The 16,411-nt window shown below is 42.8% G+C and overlaps 1 protein-coding gene across 1 annotated transcript; it reads right to left on the reverse strand.

The window, feature by feature from the left end:
* Window positions 1-6,313: 6,313 nt before the first annotated feature.
* FZD8 (frizzled class receptor 8) lies at window positions 6,314-9,791 on the reverse strand. Its single transcript, XM_058182247.1, has one exon. The coding sequence runs from the start codon at window positions 9,032-9,034 to the stop codon at window positions 6,962-6,964; it is 2,073 nt and encodes a 690-aa protein (XP_058038230.1). The 5' UTR covers window positions 9,035-9,791; the 3' UTR covers window positions 6,314-6,961.
* Between the last annotated feature and the right edge of the window lie 6,620 nt (window positions 9,792-16,411).

Below are 16,411 nucleotides of genomic sequence, written 5' to 3' on the forward strand. Positions count from 1 at the left end.
CCTTGTTTATCAATATTTTAGGTAAATCTCAGCATTCAAGTTAAACTGCTGTGTTGGCACTTTGCCATAAATAGTTGGGTTTCGGGTTGCTGTTTGGACTCTCTGTCTCTGTCTCTGTCTCTCCATCACTATCCTAAGATGATGACTCTTATCTTGAAAACTAGTTTGATCAGATTCTGCTTAAGGTATTCCATTCCCATCTGCTCCACATTTGCGACTGTGGTCAATTTATGAAGGTCTAAAGAAGACCTGTGGGTCGGGACCCCGTTGGGGGTCAAATGACGATTTGCCAGGGGTCGCCTAAGACCATCGGAAATTTGGGAAGTATACTTGCGAGTTGAAGAATCGTGCTCCAATGGTTGACTCCACAAGCCAGCTGCAGGCTCTTTAAATTGCTAGCTGAATTCGGCTTCAGGTGTGATCAATTAAAAAAGAGAGAAATCTTTGCTCTGATGTCTCCCTCTCAAACCAGCTGCAATCACTCCCAATCGCTAGCCTAATCTGGCTTCAGGCGCAATAAACTTAATAGGGGAGGAGTCTCCACTTTAATGCCTCCGTCCTCAAGGCAATCGCAAGCAGTTCAGATCGCTAGCCAATATGGCTTCAGGCATGATAAATTCAAAACAAAAATAATTTTACGGTTGGGGGTCGCCACATCGTGGGGAATTGTATTAAAGGGGTCGCAGCACTATAAAGGTTGAGAATCACTGGTCTAAAGGGATCTTGGAAACCTACAGTGATGTCTACTGAGAAAATGCTGAAGTGATGGTTAACTTGTAGGGAGATGAGGCCATCTAGCGGCAATATGATGCCATTTTCAAACACTTGCTTTATAGATGTTACAGATTGTTACAGAAGTCTTCCCTAACCTGGTTTTCTTCCATTGTGGTACAGATCTTCTGATATTTTCCCCGAAAGCCATCACTCAGCTAAACAAATAATTCCCTCAACACTGTCAAACTATTCACTAAGTCTGCACTACTATTAATCTTTTCATCATTCCCATCACCCATCTCTTTCCACTTATGACTATATGATTGTAATTTTGCTTTTATCCTTATGATCTATACTGATATTGTTTCCCGATTGCTTATTTGTAGCCTATGACTATCATTAAGTTTTGTAAGTGTTGTACCTTGATGAACGTAACATTTCTTCTGTGTACACTGAGAGCATATGTACTGACAAATTCCTTGTGTGTCCAATCACACTTGGCCAATAAAAAATTCTATTCTATTCTATTCTATTCTATTCTATTCTGTTCTGTTCTGTTCTGTTCTGTTCTGTTCTGTTCTGTTCTGTTCTATTGATTTATGAGAACCAAAGTGTAACTTCTGGAGAAGACACAGATAGAGAAAGACACACACACACACACACATACAGCAGGAGGGGGAGGGGGGGAGAGAGAGAGAGAGAGAGAGAGAGAGAGAGAGAGAGAGAAACACTGGCAAGGAATTAAGAACTTTCTGGATTATAAGTTGTCTGAGTGTCATTCATCCTGGAATCAAAATGTTATTGATTTGGGAGGATAAAAAGAAATATATGAATGGTATTAGTTCATAAAGCTGCTATCTGTAATTTTTACTAAATATACATGGTATGTATGAATTTTTAAATTTTAAACTGCGACCTGCCAATGTTTATACATTCGGTGGAATATCCAAGTGTAGATGTGATGTTTTACAAATGAATTAAAGGAAAACACTGCATTTTTAAAAAATCATAAACATGGAGAAATTTCCCACGTTCAAGACAAGCATATGGCTGCATTGTTTCTATTTGCAATTGTCCCTACTTAAAAATAAGGTCTTCATTAGTAAGTCTGTCCTATTGGAATTTAAGGCATACATTCAAGGCCAATAAATGCTGGCAACTGAGCCAAATTGTCAATAAACAAATTCTTCATTCAGCAGAAGGGAAAACACTCTTGGGAAGAACATCTGCAGTTTTTGTCTCTCTCTCTCTCTCTCTCTCTCTAGCACATTTTTATCAAGAAGTGTCCTTTGAAGTTTGAAGATGAAAAGATGGTAGGCACTCTATTTTAATCTTTAGAGAAGATATATAGGTACAAAACCCAGCAAGCTGAAAAGTATAATGAGCTATTCAATATTTGCTATTTGAGGAATGTGAGGTATTAGTTCAACTGTGTGTGTGTGTGTGTGTGTGTGTGTGTGTGTGTGTGTGTGTGTGTACACTTTTGAATCAGTATATTCCCACCTACAATGGCCTGGATAAGTGTTTTCTTTGCAAGATTTTTCGGAAGTGGTTGGCCATTGCCTTTATCTTCCTAGGACTGAAAAAAAAAATCCTGATCCAGGGTCACCCACTAGCTTTTTGCCTAAGATGGGACTAGAACTCACCATCTCCCAGTTTCTACCCTGGTACTTTAGCCACTACTCTACACCATTCTGATCTTAATATCAAGCAGTACAATGTCAAAATTCTCCTATGGTTTTAGAAGTCATTTTACTTGAGTTGCAGCCTTAAATGAAGAGTAGGGAACCTGTAGCCCTCCAGATGCTGCTGAACTTCATCTCTTAGGAGATCCAGCCACTACTGAGGGACATTGTGAACTCAGCAACATCTGGAACACTAAACTCCCCACACTTCTCCTGAAGGTCCTCTATAGAGGTCCTCCATATGAATTGGCTCATAATTCATATACCTTTCTGCCGGAATATCTTGGCCTGTTTAACTGAGATATTGGAGTTGAAGTCAAAGAAATATGAGGCAGATTGTACGATACAAATCCTTTAATTTACATAGAAACTCTACTGTATGTATAAAGCACAGAACTGCTTAATCCCATTAAGATACAAAACCTTCCCTAGAGAGTCTGATATAAAATTAATACCAATACAGCTTGCAAATGTGGACGTTGAGAATCCCTGGTGAGGTTTAGCACCTAGACATAGCAAAATACACCAAGATAATCACAAGAGATTATCTGCTACTAGATACTTGTCATCCTCCTTCACTAACAAATGCAGAAAATTCCTCTTGCAGAAAAATAAAAAGTCCAGACACTTGTTTCTATATGGAGATGTTTAAGTACAGTAGTCCCTGAAATGCTCAATCTCTAAGCCAAACGTATTTAATACTCCAATCAAAATAAGAATATATACTTTTAATTAGTAAAATCAAACTTATTAGAATGCAAGGTGGAAAGGAAGTCTAGATTGCTTAAAATTGTTAATTTACCTTTTGGCCAGTAGGTGGCAGTCATCCCTAACATTTCAAAATGCCTTTTCCCACAATTAGTATGCATATTGCCCATATACTGGATTTTTAAGTTATCTGCTTTAACTGTTATTTGAACCTTCTGTTCCTAATGAACCAGCCCAGTTTCTTTTGAGCAACCTTTTTTTGAGATATTAATTTTATTGCTTTATTATCATTAATTTATTACACTTTGATAATTCTTCCTGTTTCATTTGCATTATTTGTCTACATGAAGAAAGAAGGATAAATATAACATAAACATAACATAAACAAACATAAACACAACAGCCATCCTAAGAACCACATTTGTGAACTTTTCAGGATTTGTCCAAAAATGTTATTTTCTAGGATCTGTGCCTCTTATGTAATTCTACATTGTGCACTAAAAATATTGAAAATATTTTTTGGCAAAGTAGTTCTAATTTGCTGTAAAACATATCCTCTAGGGCTAATTATTCTCTTGACAAGTCAAAACAGTCTCTCCGCCATCTGACTTGTCTTTTGCTGATTCTGTGAATTTTATTGGAGCAGGTTTTGTCCGGCTTCAACAGCTGAAATCACAAAAGAGATAAAAGGAAACAAACACAATAAGTCATCTTGAAAAGCAGAGAAAGAGGAAGTTAACTTCCCACTTGAGTTCTCCTGCAGTACTGCAGGTTGTTTTTTTAAAAATGTTTATTTATGTGGGTGCGTGTGCGACAAAAAATAATAATTCACAATTTTAAAGCTTCTTAGGTTTATTTCGTTCCAAGTTCTAGAGGAGGAAAAGGGCCATCCTTAAGTTGCCGACTCTCAATACATTAATGGATATGTCATTTCTTAGCAATAATTATAATTATTTACTTCCCATTTGTTTGTTCAATTTTTATGGTCACCTATCTCAAATTCTAGGTAGCTTTTAATCTGCATCCTTGATATAGAAATACCAAGCCCAACTCTGTTTAGCTTTAAACAGTAAAACTGGCCACCTCTTGATGTTAAGAGCGCTAGAATTACCCCCTTCACTGATAGCCTAATTTAGAGTAGAGATGGAGAAATGCTGGTTTCCAGACTTTACAGATTTAAATGCCAACACTCCTCATCATTGCCATGATGGCTAAGAGTCATGGGAAACAGTTTCAGAAGTTTTTGAAGTTCAGTAGGCATCTTGAGATTGGCAAGTTCCCCTTCTCTGTAATCTCTACTGCTCAATGTACCCCTTTATCCAATTTCTGATTCTACCACTAAGAAAACTGGCAGCCCAGGTCCTGAAGAGCTAACAAGAGTCTGCCTGTATCTGTAAACTGCTCACCTAGCTTGCTTCCCACCCCCCCACAGCAACCACTATGCATTCAAACCAACCCAAAATGCAAGCTTTCTGCACATCAAACTAGGGTTTAAAATGTATGTGTACAGAGAGTGAGAGAGAAGAATGGCAGGACCTCAGAACCTTAAAAGCTTATTTAAGCAAAGCAAAACAGAAACAAAACAAAAGCCCTGGTTGGTAGCAGCTTTGTCCATGAAGCACCAGCTAGTGTGAGTGAAGAATTCAGAAATATAATTGGTCTGCAAAAAATGCTTTAAACAGGAGCAATTCTAAGTAGACCATGGGCCACCTGTAGAGCATTTAGAAATTTCTCTCTCATCCCACCCTTCCCCATAATACTCTAACCTTGGCCCTACATGTCTTTAGTCTGATTAACAAAGGTAGGAAAAGCTGGTTAAAAGGCTGTTATTTTCCTCTGGATTCACTAACTGTTACAAGTCTCCCACCCATCCTCTTTTAAAAAAGCCTTACATTCTTTTAATTGAAGAACTTTTGAAGCTCCATGGTGGCAAATTGGTCTAACAAGAGAAACTGGGCAGTAGAAAGAATTTTCTAAAGAAAGAAACCCCCCCAAACCCGCTATACAAGACATTTACAGACAAGAGATCAAAGTTTGGTGGTTTTTTTTAAAAAATTGTCTCTAAAGGAGCTAAGATCCCTATAGAGTAAACCTTATTCATTTAGTTCTGTTTAAAAGAGATGCTCTGAGTTATTGGGATAGACAGGTAAAAAGTTCATTTGTTGTTGTAAAGCAGTCAGTTAATTCTACAACTTCCCACTTCAATCAGTGAATGCTTGCCTTGATGAGGGGGGACGGACACACCTTCATTTCCCAGATCATTTGATGTCCATGGAAAACCATGTGATCCCTATAAACACATCTACAGAATCCATAAATAAAAGCCCCCATAGTTCCCAGCTTATTTTTCCATCATAAAAACAACTTTTCTCATCTTTGGCCTGCTCAACAGCAAGCGCAAGCAACCCATAGATAGGATAACACACAATTCTCCCACACTGGCAGACATCACAATAAACTTGTGGGACAGAAATGCTATTATACTGATTATTGCAAGATAAAGCAAGAGTTCCTGATCAAGAAGACCCCAAAGCTTTCACCCCAAATAAGCTTCATTCCCAATCAAGTTGCTAACTGGGAATTCTAGCACGTTCCACTATGTATGGAGAAACCAGCCTAGGTTGCAGGTCCAGATTATAGGCAGACCATCATGGAGAAAATGTGGCTGCTAAGGGTGACATTGACTTGATTAATTACTAATCAACCCACCACTTAGAATTTACACCTTGAGAGCTGTAGTCCTGTCCACTTTGCTCTATGATGTGATCAAAAGCCATTGCTTTATAACTTCTTCTGGACTCTGTTCAGTTACCAATGAAGGAGAATATTGGTAGATCAGTGTTGAAATGAGCACTAATGATGTAACCCAGTTTGGGTAATGGAACATCTGTAAGAAAACAACCAAGCCCAGACAGCACCAAAGACCCCTCTGTCCAGTTAATTTCAAAGGGGTCAAGAATTCTTGACTATGTATTTTTAGATTCCAGCAACCACCTTTTTTCAGCCAACATCACCAACAGCCAAAAACGTTGATAGCTGGACACTGATGATCGAATTCTGAAAATGCTTCTGTTGATTCTACTGAGATATGTTAGTGCTTTTATTTAAGCAGTATTGTAAGGGTACCTCAGTATTTTTTTAAATAAAAGTCAAGAATTAAGAATAACTAGGACAGCAACAAGGGGGCATTGCCCCTCCCAAGCAAATCATTTGACATGATTTTATTGACAAAATAGAATACTCAAACTTTCGCTCTTAGGCAAGAGCAATGGTGGCAAGCCTCTAAATTTTTTTTTCTTTAAACAAAAGAAATTTACAGACTGTATAGCATTTGGAATATATACATATTTTACATGTTTTGTACAAGGTACCAATAATTATATAAATACATCCTTTAACATAATAAACCCGTATTTACTGGGGGGGTGTACAGTTAAGACATTATTTGAGCACATGATTTTAAGGCATCTGCCAGTTTTTGTGGTTGTTGGCATTAAAAAAAAAGGGGGGGGGGAAGGGGGAATTCTTGAGGGACTCCTCCAACCCTGCAGGTCAACATCCCTTCACATTGTGTCAGGACTTTTGAGGGACTGAGAGAAAGCAGAGAAGTCCTACTGGGTCAAAGGGCTTGTGCTGGCTGAAGACAAATAAGGCAATTCTTGTCTTCAGAAAATTCTTATACCAACAACACAGAAACATGCAGCTTCGACATGGAAGGATTGACTAACAAGGAATGGAGGAAGAGGCTGAGGACAATGAGCTGGCAACAGGGGCCTCTGGAACTGTCCTGCGCTCCTTGAGAAGCTTCTTCTTAAAGAGAGATGGGCAGCATTCCTCCTTTCCAACGCCAGATTTCACACCTGGGACAAAGGCATTTGTTTGGGATAGGAAACTGAACTGGCAGTGCCAGACCTCCAAGTCAAACCAGTGCTGACATCACTGTACATAGACCCCCCTCCACCCCCCAGTCCTCCCACAGCGGCAGCAGACCCTATGCCGGTACCTCCCCCCCTGGCTCCAATACTCCCCACCACAGCAACTGCGGTCCCTTTGCTGGCCCAGCAGCAGCGGGTGCAGAGTGCCTTCCAGGACTCCAGCGTCTTTCCAGACCAGACCCAAACTCCCGAGGTGATGCCAACCACCAGGCACATGAAGTACTTCAGCATAAAAACCGCGTAATCTGGCCGGCGGGCTTGGTCAGGCTCTTGGTCCCGCAGGCAGGGACAGTTGTGAGTGGCTTCCCAATGGGGGCGATTATGCTGCTCGTAGAAAAGGCAAGCCACCACGCTGGCGGCAGGCACTGTGTAGAGCACGGTGAAAAGGCCCAGACGGATCATGAGCTTCTCCAGCTTGTGTGTCTTGGTGGGCCCTCCTTGCTGCTTGATGACACTCCGGATGCGGAAGAGGGAGACAAACCCAGCCAGCAGGAACATGGAACCGATGGCCAGGTAGATGAGCAAAGGGGCCAGCACAAAGCCTCGCAGGTTCTCCAGGCTCTGGTTACCCACGTAGCAGATTCCAGCCACAGGATCTCCATCCACAGAACTGAGAGCCAGCACCGCAATGGACTTGATGCTGGGAAGTAACCAAGCTGCGAGATGGAAGTACTGAGCGTAACTCGCAATGGCCTCGTTGCCCCACTTCATACCTGCCGCCAGGAACCAGGTGAGGGACAGGATAACCCACCAGATGGAGCTGGCCATGCCAAAGAAGTAGACCAAAAGGAAGACGATGGTGCACAGAGCCGGGCCCGTGCTCTCATACCGCACGTGCTCAGCCACCGCCAAGTCGGGCTGTAGCTCCGCAGCTCCGCCGGCAGCTCCGCGGCCGCCCACGGCTGCAGCGGCCGCCCCCGCAGCGCCTCCAGCGGGGCCCGCCGGTCCTGCTCCCGCTGCAGCTGCAGCCGCCGCCGCTCCGCCGCTGCAAGCCACTTTTTCGTGGCCAGCGACCAAGCGCACCAAATAGCCCAGCGAGACGAAGAGGTAGCAGGCGGCCAGGAAGATGATGGGCCGCTCCGGGTACTTGAAGCGCTCCATGTCGATCAGGAAGGTGGAGACGGTGGCGAAGGTGGAGATGAAGCACAGGATGGACCACAGGCCGATCCAGAAGGCGGTGAACGCGCGCTCGTCCGGGCTGAAGTAAGGGTTGTGGCACGGCAGGGCGCAGTTGGCGATCTGGCCCGTCTTGACCCGGTTGTAAAGCGGGTGACGTTCGCTGGACACCGACACCATCGGCGCCCGGCACTGGCAGCCCGGCTCGCAGGGGGTTGGAGGACGGCTCTTGCGGAGTGGGGGGTCCGCGGCGGACGGTGGCGGCACCACAGCCCCGGAACCTCTCCCTGTCCCGCCTCCCGCCGGCTTTCGGTGCGGCGGCTTGGGCTGCGGCTGCGGCGCGGCGGTGGCGAGGTCGGTGTGGTTGTAGTCCATACAAAGCATGTCCTGGTTGCCTTGTTCGGGCAGGCGGTCGCAGCGCATGCGGTCCGGCCAGGCGAAGCCGTACTGGCGCATGAGGGGCGCGCAACCGGCCTTGGCCCGCTCGCACACGCTGCGGCAGGGCGGCAGCGGCTTCTTGTAGTTCTCCAGACAGATGGGCGTGTACATGCTGCACAGAAAAAAGCGCAGGTCCGCCGAACACTGGATCTCCACCAGGGGCCAGAACTGGTGGACTTCCAGGCCCGCCTCGTCCTGCGTATCGTGGTTGAACTGGTTGGGCATGTAAGTGTAGTTGTAGCCGATACCTTTGCACAGAGGCACGGTGATGTCCTGGCAGGACAGCTCCTTGGCGGACGAAGAGCCGGCTGCTGCTGCCGCTGCCGCCGCTGCTGCTGCGGCCGCGGCGGCGCAGCTAGGTTGCCTTTGCAGCGGCGACCAGGCAGACAGGAAGAGCGGCAGAAAAGCGACGGTCAACAGGTAAGAGCGAGGCTCCATGCTCGGCGAAGTAAGTCCGCCCTCCGACCCGGGGAGGGTGACTGAACGAAGTGGCGTCGGCGTCGGCTCCAATTGCACTGGGCGGCTAGGCTCCCGGCTTCCTGAAGCTCATCTCTTTCTCCCCGCCGCCGAGCTGGGATGAGAGACGCGGCTTGTCGGTCTCTAGCTGGGTCTTCTCAACTTTCCTTCAGCAGCGCGGTGTCGAAGATGGCTGAGAGACCCCCCTGAAGACGCAGCCCCTCGGTCGCTCCCGCCAGACCGGTTCGGTGAAAGCGCCCCGAGAAAGGCTCAGCTGCCCTTCGAGGCGAGTTCCGGAAGACCCGCTTGTGGCGCGCTGGAGAAGCGATGCCACCTGAGAAGCTCGGTAAACAGCAACAACAGCAGCAGCGCCGCAGTCCCCACTCGACCAACTTCTGATTCTCTTCGGCTCCAGCAGCGGTGGATGCGCTCTCGGGCTATTTAAAGCAGAGGCAGTCAGGCCCCGCCCCGCCTGTCCCAGCTACCTATCACGAGGGCTCCGGGCGGAGATCCTGGACCTCGACTAAGCCCTTTAGTTTAAGGTGGATCGGTCCCAGCCTCAGGATTGGCCGCAAGCCGATCGCTTCTGGCCCTTTAAAAGATTGACGGCGTGGTATGCGTGTCCGTGCGTGGGGTTTTTTGTTTTTCTTTAACTCCTCAGGTGTAAATGGCTTACTTGACACTTGGGCAGGTAAATTCTCAAGTAAACGAATAAAGGCGTATGACATCTGGGCTCCCGAGAGTTAATTTAATCAGTTAATTCTGCCCCGAGTGCGAAGACCTTTTGTAAAGTTTAACTTCACAACCATTACCTGGATGACTGACAATCTCCATAAACGTTTCTACGCATATCATTAAACCAAGCGCCCCCCCCAATTCTCCCTCCCGTTTCTCTTTTCCCTCCCTCCTCTATTTTCTTCCTGAATATTTGAGATTTTTGGGATAGGCTGGATCAAAACAAAAACAAAAAAAACAAAAACAAAAAACAAACAAACCCAGAAAGCAGTTATTTATTTATTAAATTGGCTTTTAAGGCTGCCTGATTCCCAAGAAAACCATCTTACAATATTAATCTAAAAATGTTAACATACGTATGCCTGCCACCCCAATTCCCACAAAGCCCCAAACAATTATGATTGGATGTAAGATGTGAGGCATATTGTTTTAATGACAACATTTCCTCTCCCCCCCCACATTTCCTTTCAAGTTGCTCAGCGTCACCTTTTCTGGAAACTCTTTTGCACAGCCTCTCTTAATAGGGAGTTTCCCCTAAATTTCAGTCCAGCACACCTGATTTTGGAAATTCCAAACATCTGTAAGGCAACAGATTTGGGGGGGGGACAAATAAACCATGATTTTAATGCCGCAGGGGATTCCCCCGTTTCCAGAACTGGAGTTCAGAATAATTCACAAAAAGCTGCTCTTCCATTTTTCTAGTCATAAATAATTTCACTAAGTTGCTCAGAAGCCGCTTCGGAAACCTGGGCAAGAATCTGCCTAAGATACTGTAACTACATTAAATAAGGTAAATCTCATTTCTTGTGTGATAGACATTTAGGTACCCCAAAAGACCTTGGGTGTTTGGTGCAGAGGTCTTCATATCTGAAATATGCTCATTGAAATCAGTGGGGTTTGAGGTAGTTATGAGAGATCTTGTTGATTGGTATGTTTTAATAAGCTCTGGTATCTGGTGGAAGTCTCGATCAAAATAAACAGGACTAATTGTACTTGTCATAATATAATGCCATCAATCTCATTCTCTCTCCCCCCCCCTAAGCTCATTAAGAAGGTAGCAATCCCATTTATCTGAATAGCACTTATCTCCACTTGGTTTAAGACCGCAATTTACACAGCAGCCTTCCTAAAAATTCATGAAATCTACAATATACAAGATTTAAGTCCCATCGCCACAGTGGCTTTGCTAGTGAGAATGATAGAAGCTGAGATCAAGCACGCTGCATGTTCCTCCAGTTATGATGATTCTTCTACTCCCGAGAAGACCTGTATAAATCACACCGTAAATGCACAAAGTAAGCTGCATAGCTGCCAATTCTCCATCCATCTGCCCGGCTGGGGTTTGAGCATGCAAAGATGGTTATGTAGCTTGCTTCTTGTACAAATTTGTGGGTTGAGACAAGGGCTTAATAAAATGAGAAATTAAAGTTCTGCTTTGCCTGCTCCAATGCCATGGTCTTGCTTCCAGTCTGGCTCTATAGTGAACTTTGCATCTGACAGCTGCCTCATCTAGTCAGGCTGTAACTGGATCCTCCGGTCTGCTTTGGCTCTGACTTCATGGCCAGGATCTATAATGTTCCTTTCTCCAGCTGTTGCTGTCGAAGGTTTTACTCCTAGTCTCAAGAGAGGGGGAGAAAGAACATGGGCACTTCAATAATTTTCTCCAACTTGCTGCTCTCCCAAAGCAGGAGTTTCCAAACTTGACAGCTATAAAACTTGTGGACTTCAAGTCACAAGTCTTTAAAAGTTGCCAAGGCTGGAGATGCCAAGGTGGGAATCTGGGAATTGGAGTCCACAAGTCTTAAAAAGTTGCCAAGGTTGGAGAACTGGGTACCAATGCATTTAACTTCATCTGGGTCAAAAGGAGTCAACATTCTTCCCACCGGAAAGTTAAGTTGGGAAATCCATTAAAGCAAAAACAAAACTTCATCTGGTTTCAGATTTGGCATTTGGAAATGTGCTATATATATATATATATATAGGCGGCTTACAGTGTATAAGGCAGTGTATATTAGCTGGAAGGGTGATGAAAATTTAAATATATGCATTATATTTATCAGTTATTAATCACATTTAATTGGGGGATGTTTGGGCATGTGTTGAGAAGAAGACATGAGCAAGGATAAAAACAGACTGTGTGTTAAAAAATTAAGGCCGACAAGCAGGGAGTAATTTAAAAAGAAAAACCTGTTGTAGTTCTATATACTTTATAAAACCAGCTAAACTCAGTGGGACTTAAGAGGCATAAGATTGCATTGTTAATACATCCATTTTCCTGAAATTTTGGTTAAAGTAGCCAACTAAAGTTAAGCACATGATAACTGTGGTTGGAACTAACAGGCTTACACAAAGCTTACAAGTCTATTTACAATGTTTACTTAAAGAAATACGCAATTCTATGTGCAACGGCTCTTCAAAATGATAAAGTATTCATGCACTGATGAAAAATAATGGCTGCCCATTGGTCCTATGCAATGCATACATTGACTTTATTTATGTAGCACATTGTATCCCAATTTACTCAATTGAAATAGATATGCCTATGCCACACAACCACCACATTGCAGGAAAGCAACCCACATTTTTATTCACAATGCTGTATCAAATCAACCATTCATGAGATGGATGGCAAGTAATTCCAACAGGATTTGAATTAAAATAGAAGAAATGGCAGTGTGGTTTAGTGGTTAAGGGACTAAGGCTAGAAGTCAGGAGATTTTGAGTTTTTCTAATCACCCATAAGCTTGAAAGCTGGCTGGATGACTTTGGCCCAATGCCCAGGTCATGAATTCTAGTCCCACCTTAGCCATGATAGCTACCTAAGTGATGTTAGGCCAATCATCAAGAAACTATGGATTCTAGTCCCACGGTAGCCATGAAGGAAGGCTGAGTGATTTTGGGCCAATCCCCAGGAAACTATGAATTCTAATCACACCTTAGCCATGATAGTCAGCTGAGTGATGTGAAACTATGGATTCTAGTCCCACGGTAGCCATGAAGGAAGGCTGAGTGACTTTGGGCCAATCACTTATTTTCAGCTCAACTTCCCTCACAGGGTTGGAATATTAGATATAGTGGCCACTTTGAATTATTTTTATAAAAATAATAAAAGTGGAAATAAGTAAATAAAAAGGGGATTGCATGGTAAGGGAAGATTGGCTTGTGGATCGTGAGCTTCATTACTTTAATGAAAGTTAAAGCTTTAAAGAATTAAACTTTTCCCTTATTTTTTTCTATGTAAGAATTCAGTCTTCCCTTCTCAAATTGGGAGAACTTTAGAGCCTTCCTATTGTATCACCTGGAGGTACAACCATCTTTCCTTCTGCTTGGACAGCATAAACTACTAGGTAAGCAAAATATTAGGCACCTTTGGATATAATCTGAGTAGTTAACATTGCCTTTTTCACAACTACATAGGAGCAATTCAACATCTCCATTCTCATCTGTGCCAGACAAACTATTGCTTGTTTTACGGGAGCCTGTTAATGCATTTCTTAAAGATGCTAAGCTCAATAATGAGGATCTTGGTTGTCATTTCCAATCAACACAGGAAGAAAACTGATCACACCAACTTTTGAGCCTTAATGTGGATTAGAGAGTTTAGCCAGTCTGGCAGATAATTTGGTTTATGGGTGTGTGTGTGCAAATTTTGAATTAAAGGTGACATGAAATCTAAGAGGTATGTTCTATTCATATGGTTCATGTTTATATTGAACTTTGCAGGGCTAAAAGATTATTGCATATGCTATTGGACAAAGCAAACTAACAAATTTGCCCTGAGAACAGATACAGAGTCTTAATATAATTGAGGAAAAGTAGGAAATATAGTTCAGGACTAATAAGACTATAGAAAGAATCCATCTTTGCTATCTTTGATCAGTTTAAGTTTCTGGGAATGGACAAATTATAGCAAAAGACTTTTGAAGAATAAGGGAAAAATATTTGTAGCTCAGGGTTGAAATGAGGGGTCCTTGTTGCTCTCTGAGCTAGCTTGCTTGTTTTTTTGCAAATGTTTCATTACCCAAACTAGGTAACATCATCAATGCTGGTCACTAGTTACCTAGTTTGGGTAATGAAATGTCTGCAAGAAAACAAGCAACCTCTCCTGCTTGGGTAGAGGGTTGGACTAGATGACCTACAAGGTCCCTTCCAACTCAGTGTGTGTGTGTGTGTCCTCATCTAGTTTCTTCTCACTGGGAACCATGATCATTTTGATAAATTGAGTCAGATTCATACATTAAATCCAACATCAGATATAACAATGGAATGGAATGGAATGAAGAGTAATTGATCTTAGCTGCTCTCAGAAAGCTTAATCAAGGCCAGACCTAATTAGTATTTCTATGGGAAATTACCACAAACAAGGACCCCCCCCACTTTTGAAGAAGTTGGCTGAAGCCATCAGACAACTTTTTGACTGTAATTTTCGAAAAATGAGTGTACTATCTATGAAAAATGGTACACTGCCCATAATCTGGAGAAAAATGAACACAATCCTATATAAAAAAAAATAGAGGAAACTACAAACAAGGTTAATTTATATTGAGCAATTAACAGAATGTGAAGCGGTAGGTCTGAAGGCACTCTGAAAAGAAAATGCTTTCATTACTAGGAGCCAGGTAAGTCAAAAGACTAGCTGCATTGGTCCAATTTTATTTACTTTTTATTACAATCTGTTTGTTTGTTCATTTATTTGCTGAGATTTATACTTGTCTTTCTTTACGGATGCTTTAGAGCGTCCCCTCTTCTAGTTTTTCCCCACAGCAACCAAGGCCCAAATTCACCTAGAAGATGCTCTTCGATTTGAGTCCCTCTGATCTTAATCCAATACTTTAATCACTATACTGTATTGGCTGTCTAATTTAGTAAACACAAGGAACATAATGCACATTCATATTTGGTAAAACATCTGGAGAGGTTTCTGGAAAACAAGATGGAATGGTAGTTCCTTGGAATTGCAATTGGATGAACAGCTGAAAGGATATTCGTCCCATAACTTCTTAATGGATGGCTTAAAGTAGAGGTGTCAAACTGGTGATTTACAGATTGGATGCGTCATGTGCTGGCCACGCCCACCCCCATTTTAGCAAAGGGGGGAAAAGTCACGATACATCACGTGACAACAAAGTGATGATGCGAGTTTGACACCCATGGCTTAAGAGGATGGATTTTTTCCCCCCAGGTTGGCCAATCAATGTCTTAGAAGGACAAATCATAATTCAAAATGTTCTAATCAGTCGAGTATTGAACTAGTAGACAGTGATCAGTGGCAACAATGTAAATTTATTGCATCTAAGTAGGATAAATCAAATGCATAAATATAAAAATGGAGTGTTAAAAGGAGAACTAATGGACCATATGTTAAATGTAAGCAAGTGGTATGATACTGTAGCTAAATACTGCTATACATTTATAGAATCATTATATTCAACTTACAGATTTTATTTTATTTTATTTATTTATTTTGTCACAACAATATATGTAAGTATCATACAAAAATATTATATAGTATATAAACATATGTATGAGTGAATATTAGGAGGTATAAGCATATATATATACATATATACATATATACATATATACATATATACATATATACATATATATATATATATATATATATATATATACAATATATATATATATAAATATATATATTTGTTTTCTGAGGTTTTCGCGGGTGTTTGTATGTAGGTCTTTGGTTATTCGGGTTTTCTCCGTAAAATTGGAAGTGTCTTGGCAACGTTTGAAGTCTCATTCGTCATCTTCAGGCTTCAACCGTGCTTCTGGGAGCAATGTGTGATTGCAGCTGTTTCTTCCTTTTAACTGCTAGTGGGGTTTGAACTGATTGGGTGGGAGCTTGGCTGTGCTCTGATTGGATGGGGTTTTTGTGCTCTGATTGGCTGGGGTGTGTCCTGTTTGGGTGGGGGCTTGGTTGTGCTCAAATTAGACTGAGTTGCAGGGGGATCTGAGCTGGTGAGCTGCACTGCTGCTGTTTGGCTTCGTGTTCGTGGTCGTGCTACATCTTCGTAGTGGGTGTCAGTCTGCTGCATGTATGGATTGGAGGGGTTTGAAATGGCTAATGTTGCAGCTGCGGTCTGGCTTCTGGTCCTTGGTCGTGCTTCCTGATCAGTGTGGGTTTGGGTGTGCTTTCTGGGTGGATGTGTGGTGGTGACATCCTGTGTGGACCTCGTGAGTGTGGGTCTGGTGTCATTCCTCGTGTTAGGGACACGTTTGTCAATAAGGGCAGGTTTCCAAATGGCTGGTAGGCGGGAGGTATCATCTCGTTTGTTCATGAATTGGTTATTCGGGTTTTCTCCCGCGTAAAATTGGAAGTGTCTTGGCGACGTTTCGACGAAGTCTCATTCGTCATCTTCAGGCTTCAGCTTCGTGCTTCTGGGAGCAATGTGTGATTGCAGCTGTTTCTTCCTTTTTAACTGCTAGTGGGGGTTTGAACTGATTGGGTGGGAGCTTGGCTGTGCTCTGATTGGATGTGGGTTTTTTTGTGCTCTGATTGGCTGGGGGTGTCTTCAGCTGAAGCCTGAAGATGACGAATGAGACTTCGTCGAAACGTCGCCAAGACACTTCCAATTTTACGCGGGAGAAAACCCGAATAACCAA

Source organism: Ahaetulla prasina, chromosome 4 (assembly GCF_028640845.1).
Source record: "Ahaetulla prasina isolate Xishuangbanna chromosome 4, ASM2864084v1, whole genome shotgun sequence".
Lineage (NCBI taxonomy): Eukaryota > Metazoa > Chordata > Lepidosauria > Squamata > Colubridae > Ahaetulla > Ahaetulla prasina.